Source organism: Oncorhynchus mykiss, chromosome 8 (genome assembly GCF_057628025.1).
Source record: "Oncorhynchus mykiss isolate SJ-2025 chromosome 8, ASM5762802v1, whole genome shotgun sequence".
NCBI lineage: Eukaryota > Metazoa > Chordata > Actinopteri > Salmoniformes > Salmonidae > Oncorhynchus > Oncorhynchus mykiss.
Window position 1 is genome coordinate 67,985,251 of NC_143029.1, and position 27,921 is coordinate 68,013,171.

Sequence of the window (27,921 nt, forward strand, 5' to 3'; positions counted from 1 at the left end):
CCTACATCAGGGATTTCCTCATCATCTGATTCATTTTCAGAGTCAGAGAGTGTCAGCATGGCACTAGCTTCTTCCAGAAAGTGGAGAGCATTAGCAACGCTTTTGTACTTCTTCATGATATCTTTCAGAAAAGCTGCGGTAGAAAGGATTATCTGCACAAGTGGCGGTCAGTGCCAAGGGAGTATGGTTATTTATTTTATTAGCATGACCTTATTTCTATTACAGCATATTGGATGACTGTCATTCATATTCCATTCGCCCAGCTCAATGCAACATCGCTAGGTTTAGGCTACTACATGATACTCACATTTTCCTTGTACCCATCATGAGGCTGCTAAAACCTACAGAAGTCTATGAATTAAAGTTTACAAGCTTACAAAGTTTAGTCAACATAGCTACTAGAGCTAACACGTTAGTAAAAATCATGCGGTACAGTGTACAGTCAGAAAGCAGTTTAGCAGTTTCACCGGCAGGCCCGGCTGGCAATCTTTCTCTCTGTCTTTCTCTCTCTCGTTCAAATGCCTCTCCTGTGAAGTAGTGATGTGCAACATAGTTACCTGAAACAAGTCACATACAGTATGTACACTCCTACATCGTTTTTAATGTTCTATGTTCCTGCAATATTTCTCCAGGTGGTGGACTCACGGCTGGTGTCAGTGTTCGATGCCAGAGAGTTGGAGCTGGTCATTGCTGGGACAGCTGAGATAGACCTCAATGACTGGAGGAACAACACAGAGTATAGAGGAGGTGAGCAGACTGCAGTGAAGCACATCACTGGACATTAGCTAATGGAGAATCTTCAATGAACATGCCTAGTTAATTAAAGGTTCAATTAAAAAAATTTAAAAACGTGTAGGACTATGGTGAATGTAGTGGGTAAGGGAATCTAGCCCAACATGTTTTTATGGGTAATATGTGTTTGTGAAGTTGACATACACCTTAGCCAAATACATTTAAACTCAGTTTTCACAATTCCTGACAGTTAATCCTAGTAAAAATTCCCTGTCTTAGGTCAGTTTGAGTCACCACTTTATTTTGAGAATGTGAAATGTCAGAATACTAGTAGAGAGAATTATTTATTTCAGCTTTTATTTCTTTCATCACATTCCCAGTGGGTCAGAAGTTTACATACACTCAATTAGTATTTGGTAGCAATGCCTTTAAATTGTTTAACTTGAGTCAAACGTTTCAGGTAGCCTTCCACAAGCTTCCCACAATAAGTTGCGTGAATTTTGGTCCATTCCTCCTTACAGAGCTGGTGTAACTGAGTCAGGTTTGTAGGCCTCCTTGCTCGCACATGCTTTTTCAGTTCTGCCCACAAGTTTTCCATGGTATTGAGGTCTGTACTTTGTGATGGCCACTCCCATGCCTTGACTGTGTTGTCCTTAAGCCATTTTGCCACAACTTTGGAAGTATGCTTGGGGTCATTGTCAATTTGGAAGACCCATTTGCAGTCAAGCTTCAACTTCAATATATCCACATAATTGTCCTGCCTCATGCCATCTATTTTGTGAAGCACCAGTCCCTCCTGCAGCAAAGCACCTCCACAACATGATGCTGCCACTCCCGTGCTTCACGGTTGGGACTGTGTTTTTCGGCTTGCAAGGCTCACCCTTTTTCCTCCAAACATAACGATGGTCATTATGGCCAAAAAGTTATATTTTTGATTCATCAGACCAGAGGACATTTCTCCAAAAAGTATGATCTTTGTCCCCATGTGCAGTTGCAAACTGTAGTCTGGCTTTTTTTATGGCGGTTTTGGAGCAGTGGCTTCTTCCTTGCTGATCGGCCTTTCAGGTTATGTCGATATTGGACTCATTTTTCACACCAAAGAACGTTCATCTATAGGAGACAGAACACGTCTCCTTCCTGAGCGGTATGATAGCTACGTGGTCCGATGGTGTTTATACTTGCGTGCTATTGCTTGTACAGATGAACGTGGTACCTTCAGGCATTTGGAAATTGCTCCCAATGATGAACCAGACTTGTGGAGGTCTACAATTTTTTTTCTGAGGTCTTGGCTGATTTTTTTTGATTTTCCCATGATGTCAAGCAAAGAGGCACTGAGTTTGAAGGTGGCTTTGAAATACATCCACAGGTACACCTGCAATTGACTCAAATGATGTTACTTAGCCTATCAGAAGCTTCTAAAGCTATGACATAATTTTCTGGAATTTTCCAAGCTGTTTAAAGGCACAGTCAACTTAGTGTATGTAAACTTCTGACCCACTGGAATTGTGATACAGTGAAAGTGAAATAGTGAAATAATCTGTTGGTAAACAATTGTTGGAAAAATTACTTGTGTCATGCACAAAGTAGATGTCCTAACCGACTTGCCAAAACTATAGTTTGTTAACAAGACATTTGTGGAGTGGTTGAAAAACGGGTTTTAATGACTCCAACCTAAGTGTATGTAAATTTCCGACTTCAACTGTATGTTGTATGTTGATTGACATTTAATTGTCAATCTTGTTAGATGGACTGAACACACATGCCACATTCCCTTGTTGAACCAGCCCCCCTGTAGCCCCTGGTCCTAAACTGTATATGCTGTAGCCAACTTTTCTATGGCATTGCAACAATAAAGGAGTTGGCTACTGCACATCCGGTATGGGACCAGCTACCACCTCCGTTGGCCTTCTCCATTGCAGGCTACCATGACAGCCACATAGTGATCCGGTGGTTCTGGGGGGCAGTGGAGCGCTTCAACAACGAGCAGAGGTTGCGTCTGCTGCAGTTTGTGACGGGCACCTCCAGTGTTCCCTACGAGGGCTTCACCGCACTACGGGGCAGCAACGGCCTGCGACGCTTCTGTATCGAGAAGTGGGGCAAGATCACCGCTCTACCCAGGTAATATACAGTAAACTCTTTACCCAAGACTAGAATTGTATGATTAAATTATAGGCTATTATAGGTCTGTACATGCTTTGGATTCAAACTTTCCTAATTATGTTATCCTTCAAACCCCTGCATAACTTTCACATACAACGCATTTGGCAAAAAACTATTCAGTTGATGTGGTTGTCTAATGCTGATGATCTACAGTATATCTATCTTCCAGGGCACACACATGCTTCAACCGGCTGGATCTCCCTCCGTACCTTTCCTACACCATGCTCTATGATAAACTGCTTATCGCTGTGGAGGAGACCAGCACCTTTGGCCTTGAGTGAAGGAGAAAGACATTGTGCATCCCAAATGGGACCCTATTACCTGTATAGTGCCCTTAGTATTGCACTAGGGCAGGGATCATCAACTAGATTTAGCCGCGGGACAATTTTTTCTTGAGGGGATGGTCAGGGGGCCGGAACATACTGTAATTACAAATCATTTGTAGACTGCAAATTGACCACAAGAATCCCAAACAGATATAATATTTCACTAAAACAATCACTTCAAACGTTACTTACATTTGTATATGATCACAATATCTCGTTATTATGCGTGGGAATACTTTGGAACAGATTTCCAAAGTTAAAATTACTTGGAGCTGATTTGCTGGTGTTTTTACAGTCTTTTATGTCCATGTAAATAACATCATGTGCGGAACCCTGCACTAGGGAATAGGGTTCCATTTGGAAAGCAGTCAAGATCTTACTGTCGAATCCTGTGCCTCAGGACCGGGGATTCTACTGTATGCAACGCTCCCTTTTTACTGTACATTTCAATACAACAACCAGAGGACTGTACATTTCTCTTTTTTAACAATCTATGTACAGTGTACAAGAAAAAGGAAAAGCCAACCACCACCGCATGCATTACTCACCTATTACAATGTACCTTTGTAAAGGGGATATTGCATAAAGTAACCAAGCTGTATGCAATAGCTCTTATTTGGCCTCAGCCTATAACAGTACTCAGGGCCATGACTCAACAAATCACACCAACGAATCGGCTAGTCCATCTCTGCACCAACAGCCTCAGCTAGCATCGTCACAATCTATCACCAATCACAACCACAATTATCACTAAAGAAATGCCTCAATTCACATAATAAGAGGGAGAAAAATGCCTCAAAAACTGTCACGTGAAGAACCACTACAACCAACATTATATCAAAACGTTGTGTTCCAACTTCAACAATTCCACTTCAAATACTGCTGCGACTGGGATTATCCCAGGATAGGACATCAGCAAAGGACTGGCTCATCATCAGCTCTCAAGGACAAAATGGCTGCTGAAGGGTATTACTACTAAAATAATAACCAAAGCATATTGTCCATAAAGAACTTCAAGTAAATATGATTTTTACCAAGATTTTGTGAACATTGTGATATATCAAGAGAGATTCCAAAATATAGCAAGACCCTCCCACAATTCGCAAAATGACTGTTGGAAGATTCTAAGGATATTAGTTGTTATACTGCACTGTAACTGAAGTCAAAACGATGTGTTATCACTAAATATGTGGAATTGATGTAAACCTTGATGTTGATTGGGAAATTAACACAAACCACAGTTTCACTGTAAGTGATTAGAGTGAAGGGAGGTGAAGAAACACACTTTATTACCAATGTCTGATCAGAAGAATAACTGTTTTGATGTGTTCCATGTGAAAACTTATTTTCCCCTCTTGATTTTAAGAACCATTTGATGTTTACATGAGATGTGTTTTCTCTTGTTTCAACACAATTCAGTCAGGATATTATGAATGTTTCATTATCACAAAATGTATTTGTTTCATCTGTATATGGTAGACTGGGAATAACACCACACATTATTTTGGAAATTTAAAAATATATATTTTAATGTGTTTTTTACAAGATCTTTTCAAGCATGGAAAACACAACAGGAGATATTGAAGTTTTTTGTTATCATTTTCAAACACCAAGAGAGAGATGATTTGAAGTAAATTTGCGGGTATTGTGTTTAGATTGTACTGGATCTTATTCTTCCTGAATAATTGTTGCACTTGTAAGGAGTTAACACTTAGTAAACTCACCTGAAATAGGTATACCACTATTCAAACAAAAATCAATTATATTTTTAAATCTAACATCACTTGCAAATATAGTTTTTGCTGAAATAAATACAGTAGCATACAATGCTGTTGACCTGTTACCGCTTGTGTTTTAGCAGAGTTAACATGTTTGCTTTTGTTTCAGTGTATGCCTGTATGTCTACCCTTGCCCACAGCCATATGTGGTATGACATGATGAAAATGTAATTGACTCAAAATGGACGTCATGTTGGAGTGTCTTTTGTCCGTTCCAGGTTGCCATGCCACATCCTTTAGGACAGACCCCACAGGGTTGCTTTATTAATTTACATTCGTGTTGACATTTAATGCACATATGCTATCGCGACTTTATCACAATAGGATATGACAGCTGTTATAGTCTGCAAATGCCATGCCTTAACATGAAAACACTGTATATGACAGCATGCCACTGTCACACAGACATAAGCCTATAACTGAGTTGATTGCAGACCAATTCATTAATTGTATATGTCCCATCTTTTCATGTGCATCGTTATAGTAGTTTGATATTAGAAGAGAGACACCAGAAACTTACATTAAACACTACTGTACTTACATGACCTATGTTTCTGATCCAATCTGTTCACTTTATCTCGTGTTCCTTTCCTTGGACAACTAAGATTCTGGAATGTATAGTGAGTGCATTTACAGTTGCTATTATAAAATTGAAAGGCTGTAAGATATACAGGAAATGTATAACAATTTCTAATATACTCAGTAATATGTTCCTGAAATCATTTTGAAATGACAAACTGTCAGATATACAGTACAAGATTGAAGGGAGTTATTCATGTATTTTTATTTATTTATTTTCTACACTATGTTTTTATGCAGTATGTTTAAGTTACTGTTGAAAATGTGTCTCATGCTATGCACATTTTGTGTGGTTGAAGATCAAGCAATGCAATTTTCAAACATCAATCTGTTGCCTATTTTGAAAATATCTCACATGATATTTCCTCTTTAAGAGATGGCAGCTAGTGAACGTTTTAAAACCATTATTTTGTTCTCAGAAACCCTCTGAGGTATATATGTTTCACTGTCTGTCCCCACTATGTCCTCCTTGATTTTCTTGGCCCGACAGTATTCTTTGGTTGTCTGTTGGGCTCAGTAATTCTCAGGCTGCGCTTTCAATTCAAGCAAATATACTGTTAACGAATGTCAATAAAAAAATCACTTCGTTAAGCACCTACTTTCTTCCATTAGTTTTATGAGTGTCAAAGAATAGTGCTATGTTCCCAGGATATGTTAACTTGTCACGACTCCCGTTCAGAAAGGGTCCTGTCAGTTCCACCTCCTAGCCCTCCCGCTCCCATTCCTATGGAGTTAGGGGGGGCCGCTTCGAGGGGTACCGGAGGAGGAGGCTCCTCCTGCACCAGCTGTGGTCGGAGAGGACACACGGCCCGACCGGTGCTGGAGGAGCCCGTCTGGGAGTTGAGAGGGCAGGCAGAACACTTCTCGGTCACCCCAGGTGAGTCAGCATCAAACTCACCCAGAGCCCCCTGTTGGTCACATGTTTGTATACATTTTTTTCCTTGATTTTTCACCCTCTTCCCAGCATAAGGCGCTAGTCGATTCAGGCGCAGCTGGGAACTTTATGGATCGTGGACTCACCCTCAAGCTGGGAATTCCGCTGGTGCCGATAGATCCCCCCCTTCCCCGTGCACACCTTAGATAGCTGGCCATTAGGGTCCGGGCTGGTCAGGGAGGCCACTGTTCCACTGGACAAGTTAACGCAGGGGGATCATAGGGAGCGGATTAGTCTCTTCCTTATCGATTTACCTGCGTTTCCAGTGATGCTGGGGGTTCCCTGGCTGGCCAGTCACAATCTCAGGATTTCGTGGAGACAGGGGGTTCTCCAGGGGTGGTCAGAGGAGTGTTCAGGTAGGTGCATGGGAGTTTCCATCGGTGCCACGTCGGTGGAGAGTCCAGACCAGGTTTCCACTGTGCGCATTCCCTCTGAGCATGCCGATTTATTATCGCCTTCTGTAAGAAGAGGGCGACTAAATTACCACCTCATCGACAGGGGGATTGTGCGATAAACCTCCAGGTAAACGCTGTGCTTCCCAGGAGTCACGTGTACCCATTGTACAGGAGGAGACGTTGGCTACGGAGACATGTCACGGAATCTTTGGGACAGGGGTACATTCAGCCCTCCATCTCACCCGTCTCCTCAAGTTTATTTTCCGTGAAGAAAAGGGAGGGAGGTCTGCGTCCGTGCATTGATTATAGAGGTCTCAATTCCATCACAATGGGGTTTAGTTACCTGCAACCTCTCATCGCTATGGCGGTGGAATCATTTCACGGAGCGCGTTTTTTCATGAAACTGGACCTCAGGAGCGCGTAATCGGGAGGGAGATGAGTGAAAAAACGCGTTTAGTACCACATCGGGCCATTGTGAGTACCTCCTCATGCCGTATGGGTTAAAGAATGCTCCAGTCGTCTTTCAATCCTTTGTAGATGAGATTCTCAGGGACCTGCACGGGCAGGGTGCGGTTGTACGCGCATGTGTCTCTGGTGCGCAAGGTGCTTGGTAGAGTCCTGGAGCATGACCTATACGTCAAGGCTGAGAAGTGTGTGTTCTCCAAACGAGCCGTCTCCTTCCTGGGTTATCGTCTTTCCACCTCGGTGTTGGTGATGGAGTGTGACCGCGTTAAGGCTGTGCGTAATTGGCCGACTCCAACCACGGTGAAGGAGGTGCAGCGTTTTTTAGGGTTTGCCAATTACTACCGGAGGTTTATCCGGGGTTTTGGCCAGGTAGCGGCCCCCATTACCTCACTGCTGAAGGGGGTGCCAGTGCGTTTACGGTGGTCGACAGAGGCTGACAGAGCCTTCAATCGGTTGAAGGCGCTGTTCACTGATGCGCCCGTGGTGGCGCATCCGGACCCCTCTTTAGCGTTCATAGTGGTGGTAGACGCATCCGAGGCTGGGGTGGGTGCTGTGCTATCACAGCGCTCGGGGGTACGCCACCGAAACTGTGCTTTCTTTTCGAAGAAGCTCGGTCCGATAGAAAAACAAAACTGTGTGTGAGTGGCGTCAATGTGCATGTGTGTGTGTTGGAGAGTCAGTGTAAGTATCTGTGAGTGTGTGGGTTGCAATAATCATTTAGACAGGTTACCTTGGCGTCCTTGGGCACAGGGACTATGGTGGCCTGCTTGAAACATGTAGGTATTACAGACTGGGTCAGGGCGAGGTTGAAAATGTCAGTGAAGACACTTGCCAGTTGGTCGGCGCATGCTCCGAGTACGTGTCCTGGTAATCCGTCTGGCCCACGGCCTTGTGAAGGTTAACCTGTTTGAAGGTCTTGGTGCTCTCATGCATGGTTCATATTTGCATGCCTCGAAGCGGGAATAGAAGGTATTAATCTCGTCTGGGCAGCTTTGTAATCCGTGATAGTTTGCAGCGCTGCCAAATCCGACGAGCGTCAGAGCCGGCGTAGTTTGATCCAATCTTAGTCTTATATTGACGTTTTGCCCGTTCGATGGCTCGTCGGAGTTCGTAGCGGGATTTCTAATAAGCATCCAAATTAGTGTCCCGCTCCTTGAAAGCTGCAGCTCTAGCCTTTAGATCAGTGCGGATATTGCCTGTAATCCATGGCTTCTGATTGGGATACAGTGCATTCAGAAAGTATTCAGACCCCTTCCCCCTTTCCACATTTTGTTACATTACAGCCATATTCTAAAATTGATTAAATAAATGTTTCCCTCAATCTACACACAATACCCCATAACGACAAAGCGAAAACAGGTGTTTGCAAATGTAGTAAAAAAAATACAATTGAAATGCCTTATTTACATAAGTATTCAGACCCTTTGCTATGGGACTCGAAATTGAGCCCAGATGCATCCTGTTTCCATTGATCATCCTTGAGTTGTTTCTACAACTTGATTGGAGTCCACCTGTGGTAAATTCAATTGATTAGACATTATTTGGAAAGGCACACACATTTCTACATAAGGTCCTACAGTGACACCGTGCATGTCAGAGCAAAAACCAAGCAATGAGGGAGGTTGAAGGAATTGTCCAGAGTTCTGAGACAGGATTGTGTTGAGGCACAGATCTGGGGAAGGGTACCAAAACATTTCTGCAGAACTGAAGGTCCCCAAGAACACAGTGGCCATTATTCTTAAATGGAAGATGTTTGGAACCACCAAGACTCTTCCTAGAGCTGGCCACCTGGCCAAACTGAGCAATCGGGGGAGAAGGGCCTTGGTCAGGGAGATGGCCACTCTGACAGTGCTCCAGAGAACCTTCCAGAAGGACAACCATCTCTGTAGCACTCCAACAATCAGGCCTTTATAGTAGAGTGTCCAGATGGAAGCCACTCCTCAGTAAAAGGTACATGAAAGGTCGCTTAGAATTTGACAAAAGGTACCTAAAGGACTCTCAGACCATGTGAAAAAATATTCAATGGTCTGATGAAACCAAGATTGAAGTCTTTGGCCTGAATGTCAAGCATCACACCTGGAGGAAACCTGGCACCATCCATACGGTGAAGCATGGTGGTGGCAGCATCCTGCTATGGAGATGTTATTCAGCGGAAGGGACTGGGAGACTAGTCAGGATTGAGAGAAAAATGAACAGAGCAAAATACAGAGAGATCCTTGATGAAAACCTGCTCCAGAGCACTCAGGACCTCAGACTGGGGTGAAGGTTCACCTTCCAACAGGACCATGACCCTAAGCACACAGCCAAGACAACGCAGGAGTGGCTTCAGGAGAAGTCTCTGAATATCCTTGAGTGGCCCAGCCAGAGCCCGGACTTGAACCCGATTGAACAGCTCTGGAGACCTGAAAATGGCTGTGCAGAGACGCTCCCCATCCAACCTGACAGAGCTTGAGAGAATCTGCAGTGAAGAATGGGATAAACTCCCCAAATACAGGCGTGCCAAGCTTGTAGCATCATACCCAAGAAGACTCAAGGCTGTAGTCGCTGCTTCAACAAAGTATTGAGTAAATGGTCTGAATACTTGTGTAAATGTGATATTCCATTTTCTTTTATACACTTGCAAAAATATCTAAACTGTTTTTGCTTTGTCAATATGGGGTATTGTGTGTAGATTCAGGCTGTAATGTAACAAAATGTGGAAAAGTCAACGGGTCTGAATAACTTTCACGAATGCACTGTATATGTACGTTCACTGTGGGGATGACGTCGTTGATGCAGTTATTAATGAAGCCGGTGACTGATGTGGTAAAGAGCTCAATGTTATCAGATGAATTTGGAACATATTCCAGTCTTTGCTAGCAAAACAGTTTGGTAGCTTTGCATCTGCTTTGTCGGACCACTTCTGTACCACTCTGGTACTTCCTGCTTGTTTGAGTTTTGCTTGTAAGCCGGAATCAGGAGGATAGTTATGGTCAGATTTGCTGAAGGGAGGGCAGGGGAGAGCTTTGTATGCATTTCTGTGGCTGGAGTAAAAGTGGTCTAGAGTTTTGTCGCCTCTGGTTGCACAGGTGACATGCTGGTAGAAATGGGGTAAAACTGATTTCAGTTTCCCTTCATTAAAATCACTGGCCACTAGGAACACAGCCTCAGGATGTGCATTTTCATGTTTGTTTATGAGTTGATAGTAGTGGCTGCCTACACCATAGGATAATGCAAAACGATGATGCCCGACCCAGAGACTGTCTCAGGATGCGAAGGCCGTCTCCAAGCGATTCAGGTTTGAGGAGTCATTCAGCTCCCTACAGAAGATAATCTTCTGATAGATGGGTATGAGCACTTCTACTGTAGATGGACTCTTTACTGATTGTATATTGTTTACCACACCACACTGTCTGTACTCCACAAGCCAAACTATATATCTGTTTGCCTGCATTGCATTTCAATGAATTCAACTTCTGACGTTGTTTGTTTGGTTCCATTCTTTCACTTTCTGTTTAATATTGTGGTTCATGTTTAGCTTGTTTGCCATTCTTTTCCTAATGTTCATACAGTATGTTCAGAATTCACAAGTACAATTTATTTTGCTATCATAACTTGTATAAAGCCATTTGACTGTTTATTTCCACGTTTATTTTCCACGTTTTACAGATCTCATTTTCACTGTAAAATGTCACATCCGAATAAATCAATCTGAAAACATAGAACAATACCTCCTTGGGAGACAACATTTCTGGTTGTTCAGATACTGTACAGTACAACTGGAACCATTGCCTAAATGTTTCTCAAGTGCTGGATATTAAGATATGGCTTTGGACTAAGCAATTACCAGTGTTGGGGTGTACTGAACTTAATGTGGTTCAGTTAGTAATTAAACTACATTTTGCACATTGTGGTAGTGCAACTAAATTCAAATATTTGTAGTGTTTTCAATAGTTAATGACTTTATTGCCATCTAGTGGTGTAGGTAACTAATGGAATTAAACTACTTTTTTTTGTAAAAATAAAATATGAGTGAGGTAGGCAAGAATTTCCTTAATTTTCAGACCTGGCTAATTCTCACCTGAAACAACATTTTTGTGTTTAATAGGATAAATTACACGTTCTCTTAACATCTTATTACAGAGTTATCTGTTCTTGCTATTTATATTCTATGTCATTGCAGATTGAGTAATATAGTTTACTTAACGTAATTGGTGGCTGGTAATCTCTTTTCAGAGTAGCTTCCCCAACACTGCCAATTTACATTGTTAATCTGGAGAAATGTTCATCAGATGCATTGTATTATACTAGGAATATGTTGTTGTTTTTTACCACTGCATATGACACAATTGCTGCTCTGTTATTGTCCTTTCATTTTCACCAGTAGGATGAACATTTTGCTCAGGACAGCGCTGAGCAAAATGAATATGCATGACATTTTATGGACGTAGCACTTTTTTCATTTTCCCTGTATGTAAATGTTATGTACACAGTAGCATTGATAAACATTGGTCAAATCATCAACATGACTGTGGTTATTCCAAACCAAGAGGCAGCTTGTGTATGCCCTTTTGTCTAAATAAGTGTCCAGCACTGCACTCTGGTGCTTTTTTCAAATATGACTATGACACTTCAATTCATAAAGCTATGGCGACACCATGCCTGATGACATGGGGACAATTGTAGCAGTTCTACCTTCATCACACTGTAGTTTTGGTGACTGGTGAGCAGATCAGGAGGACCAGTTGCCTGTCTCAAGTCCTTCTGTCTTATTTGGCGGTGGTGTGAATGTGAGAAGGTCAATACGCTGACCCTCTCTAAGCTGCAGCACTGCCTGCGTTAAATTCCACCTAGTGGCGCCAGGGAAAGAGAGAAGGGTACTTACTGTATGATGAACAACAGCATTCAATTGCATTATATGGATCAATCAATTTCCTCTAATTTCCTCTGTATTTATATAGAATAATATTGATGAAGAGTACATACCCAAGTGTTTGGGGGTCTCTTACTGAGGATGTGTAGAGGTAGCCACCATCTTTAGATCCTGTCACTGGGATTTTGATCTGAAACATAAAAAGTAATATTAATATCTTGCACACAGTGATGGATAATGGTAATGCTGGTGATGCTCCTAGTTGGTTCCCATACAGGAGGAATATCCCCAGAGAGCTACCTCAGCCGTGTAAGGTTCCACCCGGTTGTGTCGGTCAGACAGGTGGATGTTGTGGACCTTCAGGGGTGGTGCTCCCAGACTGTCCATGGCTGTCTGGTTGGCTTTCAGCTGCTCCAGGGCTAGACGGTGGTAGTCCGACCGTGAGAAGTTCTCTAGCAAAGAAAACAAAGAGTGGCAGGCAGAAATACTTACATGAGCACATTTTGCTTTCATTCACTTTCTTACATTAAAGAACCATGAATTATCCATGGCAACACCTACACTGAGTGATACGTACTTTGCAGAAGGTAATACATTGTGCCGCATCCAGCACCAGTCAACAAGGTGGTGTAGATGGCCATCTGCTGGAGTTTGCTTGTGGAGACCCTCATGATTGTTGCTTAGAGTAGCAAACTCACAGTACCAGTGACAAGAATATCCTGGGGAGTGGACTGTTTGATGACAGACATACAAGTTATAAAGACGTTCTCCAAAATGTACAAATTCCACAAAACCATCCCACATTTCATCAGAATCTTTGAGTCAAAAGGAGCATACATTCAAATAATTTGCACAATTGATCATCCAACTCATAAAATAATAATATTTATTTTGGATCTGTTACTCTTTATTGTCGTCTTTATCAAATCTGTTTTGTTAAAGGGATAGTTCACCCAAATTACATTGGTTTCCTTACCTTGTAAGCAGTCTATGGACAGCAGTCCATGCTTTGGTTTTGTTTACTTGGCCACTGTTTTAAATGCTAGCTTTTTAGCATGTTTGGCACAAATCCAATGCAAATCAATGGTACCTACATTAACATGTCCACATCATCTGTAAGTAACTTCATTGAGTTACACAATACATTTTTGTTGATACTTTAGTATGATTTTGACATGAAGCACAGATGAAATCAAAGCATGGATTTGTGTCCTACCTTGTCCATAGACTGCTTACAGGGCAAGGAAACCAATATATATCTTTCTAATTAGGGTGAACTATCCCTTTAAAGCTAAGATCTTTAGTTGAAACAATAACAAAGGGTCGCCCCGCCTGTGTTTTAGTAAAAAGCTGAGTGATGTGCCTGTAGAAATGTAACTACTCTCAAATGTATAGACATAGCTATGGATGCAAGGACTGATCATCCATGATAAACATAATTATAGATTTAACAATGTTTTGAGGCTATACAGTGTTGACATTTACATTGCTTACAATCATTAGGCCTAAAACAAGCTTATATTTTAAGTTCTGATGGGCTACGACCATTAAGTAAGCTCATGAGGCATTTATTAGTCATATTCCTCAATAATCAATAGCCTTATTATCTGATAAGTACAAAAATGGATGTAGCAACTAAGGATTCTAACTTTAAGGGTAGGTCAGACATTAAAATTACAATTTCCTCTTTTACTGACCAAATTCTGTGTGACTGGGTGCAGTAGGCTTATAATTGTACAAGGAAATAACGAGGTTTGGGTAGGGCATTAATTATATATATTTTAAAAAGTAGACAGGGAGAGAGTAACAGTCCAGTGTCTTGGAGCAGAGAAAGCCAAGACAAGACTACTTAAAACACAAGACTACCCTGAGAACCCACTTAAGACCTGTACACAGGTACAAATTTGCACAAAATACAGTGCCTATAGAAAGTCTACACCCCCTTGAGCTGTTTTCACATTTTTCTGCCTTTAATGAAATCTAAAAAGGGATTACATTAGATATTTTTCCTACAGGTCTACACAACCTGCTCCACATTTTCAAAGTAAAAGAAAGTTATGAAAAATGTTCCCCAGTTCCTGCCTGTAACAAGCTTATCCACAACAATACTTAAAAATACATAGGGATCAACAACTTTGCATTAACTCCATATTACTGGCCTGTATGACAAATTGAAAAGAAAGATGCCTGTGCATCTTACATTACAAAGATATTCATGCCAAAGACACACCAGAATGGCTTTCCAATAGGTGTTGTGTGTTCCTGGGTGGTCTAGTCTCAGTACTGACTTAAATGTTCTTGAAAATAAAGAACAAGGTTTGAATATTGCCGTCCATCAATGATTCCCAACCAAATTGAATGAGCTTGAGCAATTTTGACAAAAACAATGGATATATGTCACCCTAAGAGTTGTGCAAAGTTGGTGGAATTTTTATAAAAATTATTCACAGCTGTGACAGCTGCCAAAGGTGCTTCCACCAAGTACTAACTTAGGGGGGTAGAGACTTATCCAATTTGGAAAATGTTCTATGACTTTCTATCACTTTGAAAATGTAGAGTAGAGTAGGTTGTGTAGATCTGTATGAAAACAAATGTAACGTAATCCTTTTTAGATTTAATTTTCTGACAGCAAAATGTAAACAGTTCAAGAGTGTAGACTTTCTATAGGCACTGTATTTCTTAAAATGATCCCCTACAGTATATTCATATTAGTGTCAATCTATACTGATCAAAAATAGAAATGCAACTTATAAAGAGTTGGTTCCATGTTTCATGAGTTTACATCCTGTTAGTAAGCATTTCTCCTTTTCCAAGATACTCCATCCACCTGACAGGTGTGGCATATCAAGAAGCTTATTGAAACATTATTATTACACAGGCTCACCTTGTGCTGGGGACAATAAAAGGCCACCTAACACAATGCCACAGATGTCTCAAGTTTTGAGGGAGTGTGCAATTGGCATGCTGACTGCATGAATGTCCACCAGAGCTGTTGCCAGACAATTTCATGTTAATTACTCTATCAAACGTTGTTTTAGAGAATATGGCAGTACGCCCAACCGGGCCTCATAACCACAGACCAGTGTAAGCAGGCCAGCCCAGGACCTCCACATCCAGCGATCACCTAACGCCTACGGGATTGTCTGAGAACAACCACCCGGACAGCTGATGAAACTGAGGAGTATTTCTGTCTGTAACGAAGCCCTTTTGTGGGGAAAAAACAATTCTGATTGGATGGGCCTGGCTCCAAAGTGGGTGGGTCTATGCCCTCCCAGGCCCACCCATGGCTGCGCCGCTACCCAGTCATGTGAAATCCATGGATTTGGGCCTAATGCATTTCAATTGATTGATTTCCTTATATGAACTGTAACTCGGTAAAATCTTTGAAATTGTTGCGTAACAATTTTTGTTCAGTAACGTTATAGATTAGGCTTCTTGTGACATCGCCCTCTAGGGTATTCAAAGTGTAATTCATATTTTGGGGGTAAGCGCAACCAAGGATAGCACTGTAGCGCAGCCTTGGAAATTAATTCAAGCAAAACGTTCTTGTAGTCTGGTGTAGGCATTTCGTACGAAGACTTTTACGACCAAATTCAATTTAGAGGAAAATGCACTACTCTAAAAATATAATTCAGAATGTAATCTACAACAACAGTTCAATTAGAGACTGAACTGAGGACATTCATGCTGTATTTATGGGAGTCGCCATATTGCTACCTAAATCTAACCTAAAGCTGGCTTGAGCTGAAACCAGTCATTGGCTAAAACACATCCATACATTTTAAAATACATGTAAACGTTATGTAAATGAACGAAAAGATAATAATTACCTAATGTCGTAATTTGTTTTTATAACAAAAAGTACAACCACATAAGAGGCGAGACGTCCATATCACGTGATGAGACTTCACGTTCTATGTACACGTCACACGCAAGCTGTCTTGAAAAAAAAATGTGTTATGAAAGTTGTTAGACAGTTATATCACAGCGACAAGAGCTCGACAGTAGCAGTTTATTCACATAAGCGAGTCATCTGCGTCAATTTACTGTCGTCAAGGGCAATACAGAAAGTAGGTAAGGACATCATGCTTGTATGTAAACCAGTTTTAATTAGTGCTGAATGCGGAACTCATTCAACAAGGACAGCATTGCAGCATTGTTTCCAGGAAATTCGTGAAGTTGTACGTGTGTTACTGTATTTGTTCTTGATGTCATGCAGAACATAGACTTACCATTTTCATGTCAATTATGAAATTCCTTGTCTAATCTTTAAGTTACTTGTGTAAATCAATGGAGACCTCGAATGTTCCTATTATTTGTAATGATTTGCATTTGTAATTTGTAATGATCAGCACCCCACCCTAGTTCTAGTTTATATATCTGTAATATGGATAGCTTGAGATGTATATAGCTATCGCGGGGTCGCGGGGCATCCCACCATGATAGCTAACGTTAGTGTACTCATTATTACACTGCACCATTTTAGGTCTGATAGGAAGGAAGCCTTTATCAACTGTGCACATTGCACAAAGACCCAAGATAAGTCCTGGACATACAGTGCATTCGGAAAGTTTTCGGGCCCCTCGACTTTTTCTACACGTTGTTAAGTTACATCCTTATTCTAAAATGGATGAAATACATTTTCCCCTCATCAATCTACACACAATATCCCATAATGACCAAGTGAAAACACGTTTTTAGAAATGTTTGCAAATGTATTCACACACACAAAAAAAACTTATTTACATAGGTATTAAGACCCTTTGCTATGAGACTCAATTGAACTCAGGTGCATCCCTTTTACATTGATCATCCTTGAGATGTTTCTACAACTTGATTAGAGTCCACCTGTGGTAAATTCATTTGAATGGACATGATTTCGAAAAAGGCACACACCTGTCTATATAAGGTCCCACAGTTGACCGTGCATGTCAGAGAAAAACCCAAGCCATGAGGTTGAATGAAGGAATTGTCCGTAGAGCTCCGAGACAGGATTGTGTCGAGATACAGATCTAGGGAAGGGTACCAAAACATTTCTTCCACATTGAAGGTCCCCAAGAACACAGTGGTCTCCATCAATTCTTAAAGGGAAGAAGTTTGGAACCACCAAGACTTCCTAGAGCTGACCAAACTGAGCAATTGGCAAAGAAGGGCCTTGGTCAGGGAGGTGACCAAGAACCCGATGGTCACTCTGACAGAGCTCCAGAGTACCTTTGTGGCGATGGGAGAACCTTCCAGAAGGACAACCATCTCTGCTGCACTCTACCAATCAGGCCTTTATGGTAGAGTGGCCAGACGGAAGTCACTCCTCAGTAAAAGGCACATGACAGCGCACTTGGAGTTTGCCAAAAGGCACCTAAAGGTGATTCTCTGGTCTCATGAAACCAATAACTATTTGGCCTGAATGCCATAACGCTTGAATGCTAAGCGTTATGTCTGGAGGACACCTGGCACCATCCCTATGGTGAAGCATGGTGGTGGCAGCATCATGCTCTGGGAATGTTTTTCAGCGACAGGGACTGGGAGACTAGTCTGGATCAAGGGAAAGATGAACAGTGCAAAGTACAGAGAGATCCTTGATCCCTGCTCCAGAGCGCTCAGGACCTCAGACTGGGACGAAGGTTAATCTTCCAACAGGACAACGACCCTAAGCACACAGCCAAGACAACGCAGGAGTGTATTCGGGACAAGTCCCTGAACAAGTCCCTGACTTGAACCAGATTGAACATCTCTGGAGAACCTGAAAATAGCTGTGCAGCGACGCTCCCCATCCAACCTCACAGAGCTTGAGAGGATCTGCAGAGAAGATGGGAACAAATTCCCCAAATACAGGTGTGCCAAGTTTGTAGCGTCATACCCAAGAAGACTCAGGCTGTACTCGCTGCCAAAGGTGCTTTAACAAAGTACTGCGTAAAGGGTCTGAATACTTATGTAAATGTGATATTTCAGTTCTGTATTTAATACATTTGCTAAAATTTCTAAACCTGTTTTCACTTTATCATTATGGGGCCACTGTGTTCTTGGGGACCTTCAATGCTGCAGAAATGTTTTGACATTACACAATCCTACCTCGGGGCTCTACGGACAATTCCTTCGACCTCATGGCTTGGTTTTTGCACATACGTGCACTGTCAACTGTGGGACCTTATATAGACAGGTGTGTGCCTTTCCAAATTATTTCCAATCAATAGAATTTACCACAGGTGGACTCCAAGTTCTAGAAACATCTCAACGATGATCAATGGAAACAGGATGCACTTGAGCTCAATTTCGAGTCTCATAGCAAAGGGTCTGAATACTTATGTAAATAAGGTTTTTTATTTTTAATACATTTGCAAACATTTCTAAACACCTATAATGTAACAAAATTAGGAAAAGTCAAGGGGTCTGAATACTTTCCGAACGCACTGTAGGTTGGCTTTGACAGAATTGAAAGGAGCAAGACACTGGTTTCTTTCTAACCATTTCCTTCCCAACTCCCTGTTTCGCTCTGCTGTCAGACATGTTTGGTTCAGTAGTGGTGGGCATCGGGACAGCAGGCTTTGTGAGGATCAGGGACATGCTAGCCCCTCTGCCTTCCAGTGCAGCTGAGAAGCTCAGTGTCAAAGGCTTCATTTCCAGGTGAGGCACCAAGACATCTCATTGTTTGCTGACAGTAAAAAATAAATAAAAAAAAAATAAAAAACAATGGTTGCAATATACGAAATAAATAGAAACCTTGTGCACAGCAGTGTGTCCAGGTGCTGGTTTTGGCAGGAACAACTAGTATTAACTTCTTGGCGCACCCATCCCTTTAGCGGGATAATTTTCGTCAACATGCGCTGAATTGCAGAGCGCCAAATTCAAATTAAATTACTAAAAATATTTAATTTTCATGAAATCACAAGTGCAATATAGCAAAACACAGTTTAGCTGGCGTGTCAGATTTCAAAAATGCTTTACAGCAAAAGCTATCCAAGCGTTTATGTTAGGACATCTCTCTCAGCAGACAAAACATTACAAACAGCTAGCAGCAAAGTAGAATGGTCACGAAAGTCAGAAAAGCAATAAAATGAATCGCTTACCTTTGATGATCTTCGGATGTTTGCACTCACGAGACTCCCTGTTACACAATAAATGTTCCTTTTGTTCGATAAAGATTATTTTTATATCCAAAAACCTCCATTTGGTTGGTGTGTTTTGTTCAGAAATCTACAGGCTCGTGCATGTCATGACGGGCAGACGAAAATTCCTAATAGTATCCTTAAAGTTCGTAGAAACATTTTAAATGTTTTTTTTTTATAATCAATCCTCAGGTTGTTTTTACAATAAATAATCAATAATATTTCAACCGGACCGTAGCTTTTTCAATAGGAGAGAGAGAGAAAATGTCTGCTCCAAGCTGTCCATGTCTCAAGGCTTAAAAATCCTTATTTAATGTGTCTTCCCCCACTTTCATCTACACTGATTGAAGTGGATTTAACAAGTGACATGAATAAGGGATCATAGCTAGCTTTCACCTTCATTTCACCTGGTCAGTCTGTTATGGAAAGAGCAGGGGTTCTTAATGTTTTGTACACTCAGTGTATATTTGCAGTGCAATGACCTTTGTTGCACTGAAAATATGAAATAAATAAGCACTGAAGTCAAGGTCAGTCGCCTGTCATTTTTCACTGTGCGCTTTTTAACTTTTGTAATACTTCAATATTGTAGAGTGAAGCTCCAGGCGATTAAAATCATATTACGTGATCTTGTTTAATGGTGATATATAATCACTGACCTGTCCTGTACTCGATCACAGAGGCAGCAGCTGGGATGTGTGGATGACCATGTTGCCTGGGTCGTGCACACTGTTTACACAACGGAACAATTCAACTGTGCTGTTGACAAGTTCATGTTTTTTCAAATCACTTTCCCCCTACTGAATACAACTCTAGTGCTGTCTTCCCATAGGAGGACCCTAGAGGAGCAGCAGGGAGTGAAACAGATCACTATCGAGGATGCCCTGAGGAGAGATGACATAAAGGTGGCCTTCGTCTGCACTGAAAACGCTGTGCATGAGGAAAACATCAGGTAAAACTCTCTCACTGACCCCATGTCTCTGACGGTCCTCTGTGGTAGTTGTTTAGTTATCCCGTCATCAGTTTTGTTTTTGTCTGAAGTGCTCTTACACAACAGAGCTATAGTTTCACCATGTTACAAATCACCACTAGGAGTCAGCACTGGAACACGTGTCAAGCTTCAGTACACTGTTGCTTTTCTTTCTCAGTCCACTGAGGCTCTGTAGGTTAATTAACCATTCATTGAGCCTGTTCCATTTACCAGGCCCTCAGACAAACTGTCTAACAGTTGTAGTTTATAAGCTATGTATTATACAACGTTGGGACACACAGAAACACGACAGTTTAGCAAGTTGTTCAAGATATCGTCCTTGACCCTCATAGGTGCTTCATTGTAAATTGATCAGGTAACATCTGAGGCGGTTCCGGAGCTGTATCAACAAATGTCGCCCGGGGGGCTCCTCTGGCATTCACATTATCCTGAGCAGTCTCCTCCCTCTCCCACAGCTGATTACAATATGTGTAGCTGTTTGATGTCTACCTCTCAAACCCTGGAGAGCATGACCAAGGCTACTGCTCTCTAAGGGCCCTCATTATGACTGCAAACTGTAGCGAAAACACACTCTTAAATTATGCTTTCTACTCTCCCTCTCACTGCTAAATGTTAGGAGTGTACAGAGAGGCTTAGACAGGCTGTTAAAGAATGGATAGTTATTTTAGGCTGGTTAATGAGGGGTGTTGAGAACATAGTCATCATGTTTCACTGCTAGACAGTTCCAGGCTAACGGTCTAAATGGAACAGCAGGTACTGCCCTTCATACTGTAAAGGAAACGAAAAGTAAAGGGGGGGGGGGGGGGGGGGGGGCGCTGAAATGTTCTTGAACGACTTTTTCATACAGGATACTTCATTATCTTCTTTTGTTGTCAATTTAATTGGAAACAATGTTTTTGAGAAAGTTACAAGGAGTTTAAGAGTGGTCAATGTGAAGTTTTCCAAACTCTGAACACCCTGGGTTATTGAAACATTGACCAATGGCTCTTACTGGAAAGTTTGGGATATTAAGTTACATTTGAGTTGTGCATCTCCCTAGTACAGAAGTCTTTTTAAATCGTCTTCATAATTTTTTATTAATGTTCTGTTGAAGCAAGGTCTCTTTGACACCCTTCTTGGCTACTCAAACAAACACAATTATCCTATACTATTTTGCATGTTCTAACGGAGCACAGGACATTTCTGGAAGCTGGGAAGCATGTCTGTGTGGAATATCCTATGGCCATGACATACAAGACTGCCGTGGACCTCTGGGACCTGGCTCAGGAAAAAGGTGAGCTGGACATAATCATTGGGAGAGATTTATTTTGGTTAATTCGAAGTGTATAGAGAAGACAGGGTGAAGTATTGATTACATTATGGGGATGATGTAGTAGACGCGTATCTTAACTAGTATTGATCACCTATGTATTTAATGTTCTATGTCTACTATGTACCTAGGAGTGGTCCTGCATGAGGAGCACATAGAACTCTTGACAGCCGACTTTAAGCAGCTGAAGAAGGACATAGCAGGGAAAAAGCTGGAGGAAGGATCCCTTCACTTCACAGGTGAGAGACAGACTGGGACAGGGAGTAAAGCACAAATACACAAAAATCCCAGCACCACTGATGCATCACCTCAAATACAACACTGATACATCACCTAAAATAACTGCATAACGTATCAATTTGATGTACATCGTCCAGGTCACAGGGTTCGGAATGAATATTTAATTCCAGAGCTTTTGATATAGTATAGCTCCCATCAAAGTGACTTGTAAAATGTTGTTTTCTCAGTCTCCACAGTACACCCATTTAGGTTGATGTGAAAGAGAGCCAGCCTGTGGAGTGAGGCAGGCAGACAGGTCTCTGGTGTGAAATACAGCAGGGTGTTATTGATGAAGTCTAGAGGTGCATGTCAAACAGCACCCTATTCCCTACATAGTGCACTATTGTCATTGGTAGTGTACTACATAGCGAATGGGGTGCCATTTGGGATGCAGACTAGCTCTGTTCTATTCATCAGAGCACTGCTGGGGAACAAGTTAGTTAATGCATATGAATGGGCTTCTCCTAAAGCAGCCGTGACTGAATAATAAATCATAGTTCTCAACTTGAAACGCTCCACACAACCTCAGATGACAGACAATATTTTATAGCGGCTGACTTTTGACTAAGAATCGTAGCGGAGAGCGAGTCGAAGAGCCAGAGGGAGTAGTGTCTGACATTTGAGTCAGGGCAGTTTTAGGAGTTGGACTGTACGAGGCAGCAAGCACCAAATGAAATATAACTGTATCTGTTGGGAAATTCACTTCAATGTTCATGTTCCTTTTATGCTTTATGGTGTGATATATATATATATATATATATATATATATATATATATATATATATATATATATATATATATATATATGCGCACCACAACAGTGTATGTACTGTAATGTGATGAGTACAAAATCAATGCAAAATGTGTGCTAACCAGTCCTAAATGTAACCAGATGATGATTGACAATGAGCCAATGGATTACATGTCCCTTTACAACTACTTCTGACTGTAGTGTTCCTATGTGTCGTCTGATAGGAGGTCCTCTGAAGCCGGGCTTTGGGTTTCCAGCTTTCAGTGGCATCGCCCGGCTTACCTGGCTGGTGGATCTGTTTGGAGAGCTGTCTGTCACCACTGCCAGCATGGAGGAAGACCAGGAGAACAAGTACATGAAGATGACCACTCAACTCATGACTAAAGAGCAGAAGTATGTACTGTACATTAGGATCAAGTAATAATATCAGATAACGTGTCCTTCACAACACCTCAAACCTAGCTATTCGGCCAGCCTCAAACATAATTGCCTTTATTACATCTAAAGAAAATACTGGTAGTCCAGCCCTGAAACTTTGGGTTAACTATAACCTCCTTGTAACATATTATGGTTTTAATACAGGCCTCTCACATGGATTGAGGAGCGGGGTCCTGGCCTGCCCAGAGTGAAGAATATCAACTTCCGCTTTGACTCATGCACCATGACCCAGCTTCCCCCGGCTGCCAGGGAGCCGGTGGGTCTCTTCATGCAGGACCTGGTGCTCTTCAGTCAGAAGCTTCTGGGCCAGGTCCCCCGTGACCAGCTCCATGCCGAGCGCCACAGGGTCCTCCACTGTCTGGAGCTGGCCGACCGCATCCAGCAGCTGAGCCAGCAAGGCCAGGGATCAGCCCAGGACGCCTAGAGACACAGTGGGGTCCCAGCCTACCGGGGGGCCCCAGCAAAGTTACAGTAACTTTTCCAAAATTCCCAGGTTTTCTAGAAATTATGTTTTTTTTCTTCTCAGCCTACTGGTAGATGTCCAAGCGCACAAGATCCGGCCATAAATAAGCCTTCTACAGTACAGCTACTGTAACCTGCTGTACTACTGACAGACGCACTCGCAACGTCTTTGCAATGTTAAGGGATTTTATTCATAAATGAGGGAAAGGAGACGTGCAATGCCTTTCAGAAACAGATAGGTCTCTAAGGCATGTCAGCTTATTATATTAGGGTTAGGCTGTTACTCACAACAGACCTCCGATGTACTACATCTTCACATTGATGAAAGGTCCATTAATAGTTTGATGTTTGCATTGTGTTACTTATTCAAGTTAATCTACATTACATGTACTATAACATTCTGGTAGTTGAACACAGCTCATGATGCTTTAGCATTAGCTGGTGGTGCTTTTATATGTTCATTACTTATTTATCTCATGACATTTATTGACTTATGTCGTTTAGCTACGTGCACTCAGAAGTGGAAAGCAAAACAGTGTCATACTGATCCTTGCATGTTCAAATCATTCACTCTCTACAATAGGTGTTTGCCTGATACCCCAGCTAAATATTGCACGGATGAATATTTAGATAGCTCTGGCAGGTGAAAGTGTGTTATTTACACTGCAACTTCAGTTGTCAAAATGTTGTTAGACTGCAATTGGCACATCTGTTTTAAAGTATTATTTGATTCATGTTCATTCCTTGGAGAGGGAGTGTATTGTCATGTGTTGACAGTGTTGCTTTATTCTATTTATTCAACCATAAAGCGCCATTTTCATTTACAAAGACGTGACGCCACTGCTGAAAATACTTCCCTGGTGTTAGCACTAAATAAATCACTCTTGTGATTGTTCTTGCAACATGCTTCCCTTCTCCTTTTCTCTCTTTTTCAAAACTACTTCTGCATGGCTGATGGTGATGAAACTTAAAAGAGGTTGCAATTCGATGGTAGAATAAGTCCTCCTGTTCTTTGTCTCCCCAGTGACTATCCCTCTGAATGGGGCCACAACAGAAACCAGTATTTCAATGGTCTCCAAATTAGTGTTGTATTTAATTCCGGGATGCTGACAGACTGAATTGGTGCCTTATTGGCCTGCTCAGTTCTCTCCATTGTTAACATCCATGTCAGTCCCATCTATTGATATCTATCGTCGCATCCCGTGTCACACAAGTACACACTACCCAGTGTGGTTTGGACACTTAACTGGGTGTCACTGTAGTGTTATTAGCAATTTATAGGGAGAGGAAATGACATTTCTTTATCAGTTGAGGAGGGAGAATTGTGCTGTTATATTGGATTATAATGCCTGAATGTTTACATGTTTTGAGTGTATTGTAACGGTATAGTTTGCTATAAGATTCATAATTTGCTGGTATCCATATTAATAAAGTGTGCCTGATTGATCATCTTCCTGTATGATTCTGGCTTTTCATCCTTGATGAAATAGTCACCGTGTGTCATAATAGTACATGGTACTTATAGAGCGCTTTTCAAGGACCCAAAGTTACTACAAAAACAAACAAATTAACAGGAGTCAAAACATCAGACTAAACAAGAACATGAATAAAGAGAGGGGTGGGCTCAAGAAAGGGATAGAGTGTGATGTAGGGTTGGGATTTGGATATGAACACAGTTTAGGGTAAGGCTTTGGGTTAGGTGCTGCTCAGTATGGTGAAGAGAGTAGTGTATTTCTTTGTGTGTGTGTGTGGGTGGGGTGGGGGGGGGGGGGGGGGGATTAAGGACAGGCTTTGTCAAAGCGGTGGGGCTTCAGGATGGACTGAAAGATGGTGATGGACTTAGAACCACAGATTGCTGGAGGGAGGAGCGACCCTGGAGAAGGCCCTGCCGCCCAAGCTTAGCCCTGGAGCTTTGCCATGGGGATGACAAGGTGGCCTGCTGTGATTCACACAGGAGTGCACGTGTAGGTTGGTAGGGGAGAATCAAATCAAATGTTATTTGTCACATACACCTGGTTAGCCGATGTTAATGGGAGTGTAGCGAAATGCTTGTGCTTCTAGTTACGACCATGCAGTAATATCTAACAAGTAATCTAACCTTACAATTTCACAACAACTATATTATACACACAAGTGTAAATGAATGAATATGAATATGTACATAAAAATATATGAATGAGTGATGGCCGAACGGCATAGGCAAGATGCAGTAGATGGTATAGCGTACAGTATATACATATGAGATGAGTAATGTAGGGTATGTAAACATATAAAGTGGCATTGTTTAAAGTGGCTAGTGATACATTTATTACATCAATTTTTCCATTATTAAAGTGGCTAGAGTTGAGTCAGTATGTTGGCAGCAGCCACTCAATGTTAGTGATGGCTGTTTAACAGTCTGATGGCCTTGAGATAGAAGCTGTTTTTCAGTCTCTCGGTCCCTGCTTTGATGCACCTGTACGGGCCTCGCCTTCTGGATGATAGCGGGGTGAACAGGCCGTGGCTCGGTTGGTTGTTGTCCTTGATGATCTTTTTGGCCTTCCTGTGACATCAGGTGGTGTAGGTGTCCTGGAGGGCAGGTAGTTTGCCCCTTGTGATGCGTTGTGCTGACCTCACTTCCCTCTGGAGAGCCTTACGGTTATCATCGGAGCAGCTGCCGTACCAGGCGGTGATACAGCCCGACAGGATGCTCTCGATTGTGCATCTGTAAAAGTTTGTGAGTGTTTTTGGTGACAAGCCAAATTCTTCAGCCTCCTGAGGTTGAAGAGGCACTGTAATTTTCCTAAATCCCTCTTTGTGGCACCTGACCACACAACTGGACAGTAGTCCAGTTGCAACAAAACTAGGGCCTGTAGGACCTGCCTTGTTGATAGCGTTGATTAGAAGGCAGAGCTGCGCTTTATTATGGACAGACCGGTGCCCGTCTTAGCTACTGTTGCATCAATATGTTTTGACCATGACAGTTTAGAATCCATGGTTTAGTCTCCTCAACTTGCTCAATTACCACATTATTCGTTACAAGATTTTGTTGAGGTTTAGGTTTTAGTGAATGATTTGTCCCAAATATAATGCTTTCAGTTTTTGAAACAAACATATTTCTAACTTATTTCTTTCCACCCATTCTGAACCTGACTGCAGCTTAAGTGTTGCAGTGATTTCACTTGGTGTGGATTACAACAGCATGTTCCAGTTCCCACCAATATTCAGCAACTTCTCACAGCCATTGAAGAAGAGTAGGACAACATTCCACAGGCCACAATCAACAGTCTGATCAACTCTACGTGAAGGAGATGTGTCACGCTGCATGATGCATATGGTGGTCACACCAGATACTGACTGGTTTTCTGATCCACAACCCTACTGTACCTTTTTTTATTTTTAAATTTGCCCAATTTTGTGATTACGATCTTGTCTCATCGCTGCAACTCCTCGGAAGAGGCGAAGGCTGAGACTTGACAAGATCACAATTGGATATCACAAAATTCGGGAGACAGTCAGCTTTAATTTGCGGGTATTTTTTATCCATATCGTGTGAATAGTTTAGCAATTACAGCACATTTTGTACATAGTCTCCCCATTTTAAGGCAGCAAAAGTATTGGGACAAATTCACTTATACAGTATGTGTATTAAAGTAGTAAAAAGTTAAGTATTTGGGTCCCATATTCATTGCACGCAATGACTCTACAAATTTGTTGGATTTATTTGCTGTTTGTCTTGGTTGTGTTTCAGATTATTTTGTGCCCAATAGAAATGAATGGTAAATAATGTATTGTGTCATTTTAGAGTCACTTTTATTGTAAATAAGAGTAAAATGTTTCCAAACACTTCCACATTAATGTGAATGCTACCATGATTACAGAAGGTCCTGAATGAATCATTTATAATGATGAGTGAGAAAGTTACAGAAGCACAAATATCATACCCCCCCCCAAAAAAACTTCCCCTGTTATTGTAATGGTGAGAGGTTAGCATGTCTTGGGGGTATGATATTTGTGCGTCTGTAACTTTCTCACTCATCATTATTCCCAATTCATTCAGGATTATCCGTAATCATGATAGCATCCACAGTAGTGAAGAAATATTTAGAAACATATTCTTATTTATAATAAAAGTGACTCCAAAATGACAGGTGAGACTCACGAACACGCACGTGTTTGTTGTTTTGCTGTAGGATGCTCACAGGCCTCACAAGACTGGTCTGAAGGTCCCCCAGTACCGGTTGAAAAATGAATGGAAGTATATATAGAGACTGTTAAGTGCCAAAAAGAAGAAGTTAAATACATGTAAAAAATAATAATTAAAAAGTGTTTCCTAATCGTTCTTATTTCTCTCAGATATAGAACAGACTCTTCCGAACAAACTTCCTTCA

At 41.6% G+C, this 27,921-nt stretch overlaps 3 protein-coding genes across 7 annotated transcripts in view; 2 read left to right on the forward strand and 1 right to left on the reverse strand.

The window, feature by feature from the left end:
* LOC110530963 (E3 ubiquitin-protein ligase HECW1) overlaps window positions 1-6,169 on the forward strand; it is a 68,753-nt gene extending 62,584 nt beyond the window's left edge. Inside the window, exons 26-28 of the mRNA XM_036986005.2 lie at window positions 633-747; window positions 2,652-2,850; window positions 3,062-6,169. Of these exons, the coding sequence (XP_036841900.2) occupies window positions 633-747; window positions 2,652-2,850; window positions 3,062-3,173 (426 nt within the window). The 3' untranslated portion in view covers window positions 3,174-6,169. The remainder of the gene's footprint in view (window positions 1-632; window positions 748-2,651; window positions 2,851-3,061) is intronic.
* On the reverse strand, window positions 183-16,161 carry coa1 (cytochrome C oxidase assembly factor 1). 2 transcript variants are annotated; one of them, XM_021613384.3, is made up of 6 exons: window positions 16,052-16,160; window positions 12,799-12,952; window positions 12,522-12,673; window positions 12,335-12,411; window positions 12,044-12,198; window positions 183-718 (listed from the first exon to the last, which is right to left on the reverse strand). In XM_021613384.3, the coding sequence occupies exons 2-5, from the start codon at window positions 12,890-12,892 to the stop codon at window positions 12,081-12,083; spliced, it is 441 nt and encodes a 146-aa protein (XP_021469059.1). In that variant the 5' UTR covers window positions 12,893-12,952; window positions 16,052-16,160; the 3' UTR covers window positions 183-718; window positions 12,044-12,080. The 2 variants fall into 2 exon arrangements, with proteins under 2 accessions (XP_021469059.1, XP_021469058.1); XM_021613383.3 differs by lacking the exon at window positions 183-718 and having other exon boundaries at window positions 10,977-12,198; window positions 16,052-16,161.
* blvra (biliverdin reductase A) lies at window positions 16,121-25,002 on the forward strand. 4 transcript variants are annotated; one of them, XM_021613381.3, is made up of 7 exons: window positions 16,121-16,295; window positions 18,722-18,842; window positions 20,154-20,273; window positions 21,488-21,585; window positions 21,753-21,860; window positions 22,876-23,044; window positions 23,234-25,002. In XM_021613381.3, the coding sequence occupies exons 1-7, from the start codon at window positions 16,121-16,123 to the stop codon at window positions 23,511-23,513; spliced, it is 1,071 nt and encodes a 356-aa protein (XP_021469056.3). In that variant the 3' UTR covers window positions 23,514-25,002. The 4 variants fall into 4 exon arrangements, with proteins under 4 accessions (XP_021469056.3, XP_021469057.2, XP_090038488.1 ...); XM_021613382.3 differs by having other exon boundaries at window positions 16,138-16,291; XM_090182362.1 differs by having other exon boundaries at window positions 16,149-16,291; window positions 20,138-20,273.
* Window positions 25,003-27,921: the final 2,919 nt, after the last annotated feature.

What these genes read in the sequence shown, in the direction of transcription:
- blvra (XM_021613381.3), top strand. Translation starts at nt 16,121, where the DNA reads ATGAGACTTCACGTTCTATGTACACGTCACACGCAAGCTGTCTTGAAA. An exon ending in AAGGGCAATACAGAAAGTAG is followed by an intron (nt 16,296 to 18,721) that starts GTAAGGACATCA and finishes CTCTGCTGTCAG; the next exon opens with ACATGTTTGGTTCAGTAGTG. An exon ending in CTCATGACTAAAGAGCAGAA is followed by an intron (nt 23,045 to 23,233) that starts GTATGTACTGTA and finishes GTTTTAATACAG; the next exon opens with GCCTCTCACATGGATTGAGG.
- coa1 (XM_021613384.3), bottom strand. Translation starts at nt 12,892, where the DNA reads ATGAGGGTCTCCACAAGCAAACTCCAGCAGATGGCCATCTACACCACC. An exon ending in TGGAACCTTACACGGCTGAG is followed by an intron (nt 12,412 to 12,521) that starts GTAGCTCTCTGG and finishes TTTATGTTTCAG; the next exon opens with ATCAAAATCCCAGTGACAGG. An exon ending in AGAGACCCCCAAACACTTGG is followed by an intron (nt 12,199 to 12,334) that starts GTATGTACTCTT and finishes TGGCGCCACTAG; the next exon opens with GTGGAATTTAACGCAGGCAG.